Source organism: Chenopodium quinoa, unplaced genomic scaffold (assembly GCF_001683475.1).
Source record: "Chenopodium quinoa cultivar QQ74 unplaced genomic scaffold, ASM168347v1, whole genome shotgun sequence".
NCBI classification, from domain to species: Eukaryota; Viridiplantae; Streptophyta; class Magnoliopsida; order Caryophyllales; family Amaranthaceae; genus Chenopodium; species Chenopodium quinoa.
This window is the reverse complement of record NW_018743199.1, coordinates 508,354-512,538: the sequence shown is the minus strand read 5'-3', so window position 1 is coordinate 512,538 and position 4,185 is coordinate 508,354. Positions and strand designations below refer to the sequence as shown.

At 36.5% G+C, this 4,185-nt stretch overlaps 1 protein-coding gene across 1 annotated transcript; it reads left to right on the top strand.

The window, feature by feature from the left end:
- The first annotated feature begins 1,581 nt into the window (after nucleotides 1-1,581).
- Nucleotides 1,582-3,871, top strand: LOC110733316 (glycerol-3-phosphate acyltransferase 5-like). The gene is made up of 2 exons (XM_021913337.1): nucleotides 1,582-2,431; nucleotides 2,584-3,871. Exons 1-2 carry the CDS (start codon nucleotides 1,862-1,864, stop codon nucleotides 3,502-3,504), a joined length of 1,491 nt encoding a protein of 496 aa, XP_021769029.1. The 5' UTR covers nucleotides 1,582-1,861; the 3' UTR covers nucleotides 3,505-3,871.
- Nucleotides 3,872-4,185: the final 314 nt, after the last annotated feature.

The window sequence follows — 4,185 nt, the reverse complement described above, 5'->3', positions numbered from 1 at the left end:
GAGAATAAATAATCTTAAAGTTGTTCCAAACATGAGCATAAATCCTTAAGAAGTAATTTCATATCATCAATGCTCAATCGTCAAAATACAATACGTTAGATACATTTTTTTTCCCGTTCAAGCTAAGGCACAATCTTGATAGTATTCCAATACTAGTAGTGATATACTTCTGGTTGAGTAAAAGACAATTAGTGTAGACCAGCTGACCAGACCAACCTTCTACCATTTTCAAACCTGATCACAGCATTCACTCTATAAAGAAAGACATGTATAACAATTTCATATGCGAGCTAGGTTCAAACGAAATTTACAAGTGTCCACTTCATATGACTAAGGAGGTTCCAAATCAAAACCATATGACAATGAGGGGAGTAGCCCCTTAGCCTTATAAAGTGGTCATCACGACTTTCTCTTTTTTTCATTGTGGGATCACATCTCAATATTTCTCTTTACATTTGTAGTCTTTTAATATGAGACAACACCTTCACTCACATGTATGGGATCGACAGTTTTTTATCCGTCACCACGTTACATACTAATTATAGTGGAGAAGTACATACCATTATTTTCAATACTCTTGGGTGTAAGTGTGTAACCGTGTAAGACAAAAGTATTGCCCTAACTCAGCTCTTATGAGCTGATGTTGAGTTGTTATTGATGATTACGTATTACACTAACCCCTCTTCTTATTAAATCCATTAGTCTTCTTCATAGACAACATTGAAAAATTGACATTTGCGGCCTTATGCTGGTATGTATAGGCAGATCATATATGCCCAACAAAATTTCAACGCAGACAGATACCTTCACAAATTAGAACATTATTACAGGTGTCATTCAATAATTGATTACTTGCACTTCTCATCCATTATATATGTTAAAATAATCTCATCATAATTGGTTAAACACTCACCTGAACTATATACACGCGTACACATCAATTTGTGACAGAGTTGTAGGAAATTATTAAATCATGCAAACAACAAAAATTCTAGATTATTCCACGAGTACAACTAAACAAGTTAGGACATGCTTGGATTGGAGGTAATACATTAAGGCGGTAAAAGTTAGGGTGAAAAGTTCGAGCCTTACTATCTATTTTAATTTCACAATGTACAATCTTAGAGATTTGCCAACCTCTCCCATACTCTAAAGCATTGAGATCATTGACAAATATAATTAAATTAGGCCGACTAAGTTGTAAAAAGTATTCGTTCAAATGCTAGCTAGTAGGATCCTTCTTACAAATTAATATACCAACTACTTTATACATATTACATGTCAACAATTAGTGAAGATTATACAGTTTACTAGTTTAGACTTTAGACTAGTCAAATATTGTGCACTTAGTATGTATATTAACTGTGTGTATGTATATGCGAGTTAGTGACCTAATTATACATACACTTTAGCAGCCACGTGGACTTAAAATAATTAAATCGCGTTAATCTAGATTTAATTAAACTTTGGTTGTTGGAGTTAAGTAATCAATATCTGTATACTATGTTAACGTGACATACTCTCTTTCATTTATTGGCTCCCAAAATCTTACCTAAGAAACATTACATTTTTATAATTTTTTATATAAATTGAAAAAAAAGGAAAAAAAAAAAGGGATGTGAAGAACAATATATAAAAAGCAGGGGAGGCATGCAGAGGAAAATATCAACCTAAGGTAGTTGTAAACTGATAAACTGCTTATCTTTTAAAGAACAAATATTTCCTTACTTTCACACTTCATTATAAACCCTTCAAACTCTTTATTTTCTACAACAAACTATAATTCATCACTAAAAATATCCCAATTTTTTGTGTAAGAAAATTTAATTTTCCTAGAAGTTTTTGAGTTGTAACGACAGTTATGAAGATTATACCATCTATGGAGTCAGTAGTAGCGGAGTTAGAAGGAACACTTGTGAAGGATCCGGACCCGTATTCATACTTCATGCTTATTGCATTCGAGGCCTCGGGTCTTATTCGATTCACCTTACTTCTCCTTCTATGGCCTATTATTCGTTTTCTTGACTTGGTGGGCATGAAGGATGCTGGATTTAAGCTTACTACTTTTGTCGCGGTAGTAGGGGTTCGGCTTTCTGATATTGAGTCCGTGGCACGGGCGGTTCTACCCAAGTTTTATATGGATGATGTTGATATTGATGCTTGGAGGGTTTTTAGTCAATATGATAAAAAAGTTGTGGTGACTAAAACTCCTAGGGTTATGGTGGAGAGGTTTCTTAAGGATCATTTGAAGGCCGATGAAGTTATTGGGAGTGAGTTGGTTGTGAACCGGTTTGGATATGCAATGGGGTTTGTTCGTGATGTTGGGTCTGATTCAGGTCGGGTTGCTAAGTTATTTGGTGATGAGACACCTTCTTTGGGGCTTGGAGGGTCAAGTATAAATGACAGCAACACATTCTTTTCACTTTGCGAGGTAAATATACTATGTACTTTACTTGTACATCTTATCACATAAATTTTGCATGTAACTTCTTTGTATACCCTAGATATAAAATTATGGCATGTAATCCTAATTTGACACACGTAAACAATTGATGATTAATGTTTGCTACACCCTTATTTCAGGAACAATGCCACCCACCATTCAACACAACAGACAAGCTTCTCAATGGCCACCGTGATCTCAACCGTCCACTTCCAGTGATCTTCCACGACGGGCGCCTAGTAAAGCGGCCAACACCCTTCATCGCGCTCCTCATCCTCCTATGGCTCCCTATTGGTGTAGTCCTAGCAGTCATCCGAATGTCATTTGGCCTAATCCTCCCGTTCTGGCTAGTACCCTACGTGACAGCTGTCTTTGGTGGCGGCGTCATAGTGAAGGGCAAGCCACCGGCCTCATCCGGTGGTGTCCTCTACGTGTGCACCCACCGAACCCTAATGGACCCCGTAATACTTTCCTACGTCTTAGGCAGGAGGATCCCAGCCGTTACATATTCTATTTCAAGGGTGTCCGAAATACTTTCACCAATTCCAACCATTCGATTAACCCGTGATCGCCACGTGGATGCCGAAAGAATTAAAAAAGAGCTAGGAAGAGGGGACTTAGTCGTTTGTCCTGAGGGTACTACATGTAGGGAACCTTTTCTATTAAGGTTTAGCGCCTTATTTGCTGAATTAACCGATAATATTGTCCCCGTTGCTATGAACTATAGGGTCGGGTTCTTCCACGCAACCACGGCCCGTGGTTGGAAGGGTTTGGACCCATTTTTCTTTTTCATGAACCCTAGACCTATCTATGAGGTGACCTTCTTGAACCAACTACCCGCCGAGGCTACTTGCTCAGCCGGTAAAAGCCCTCATGACGTGGCAAATTACGTGCAACGTATATTGGCCGCTACATTAGGGTTTGAATGCACCAACTTCACAAGGAAGGACAAGTATAGGTTGTTGGCCGGAAACGATGGCACCGTGTCGAATGCTAAGAGTTCATGGCTTCTTGGTAGCATAAGGAAGGTGGTGAGCACTTGCAAGCCTTTCATTCACTAATACATGCAACATATTTTCCCCCCATTTTTAAAAATTTTACAGAATAGTTTGCCTCTACTCTATGTCCATGAATCTTTTAATTTATTTGGTGGTCTTAATTAATTACTTAAATTAAATCAAAGGGGATAATTTATTAATTAACATGCTTTGTATAGAAGTAGAGGCTAGTCATTTTTATTTATTTATTTATTTATTTGCATCTTTTCTTTATGAAAAAATTCATATTAGATTTTTTTTTTCTCTTTTTGAAGCTAGTGAATGTAAAAATAAGGTATGTATTGTGAGAATGTTGCTGGCAGATTATCATCTGTTAGTTTATTCATAATTTCAAAGTTAAATTCATGCAATTCAATAACATATTCTTCAAGTGTATTGTACGTTATTCACATTTAAATAAGCAAGGTACGGATTTTTAAAATTGTGTCATCCTAAACTAACTCTCTCTCGTACATTGGCATAGTATGACAATACTCCAATACAAATTCAATGAATTTGTGCGGCAAGTGAACAATTTATAATTAGCGTAGGAAAATAAGATTTATCCGGTCCATAAATTTAATTAATTGAGTATTAGGTAGGTACAATTGTTTGTGATATACCTTTACTTGGTCTTATTTGAGGCCAATAATAGTTTCTTCTTCTTCAATGTAACATAAAAGCAATAAATAACGCTAACCTAAT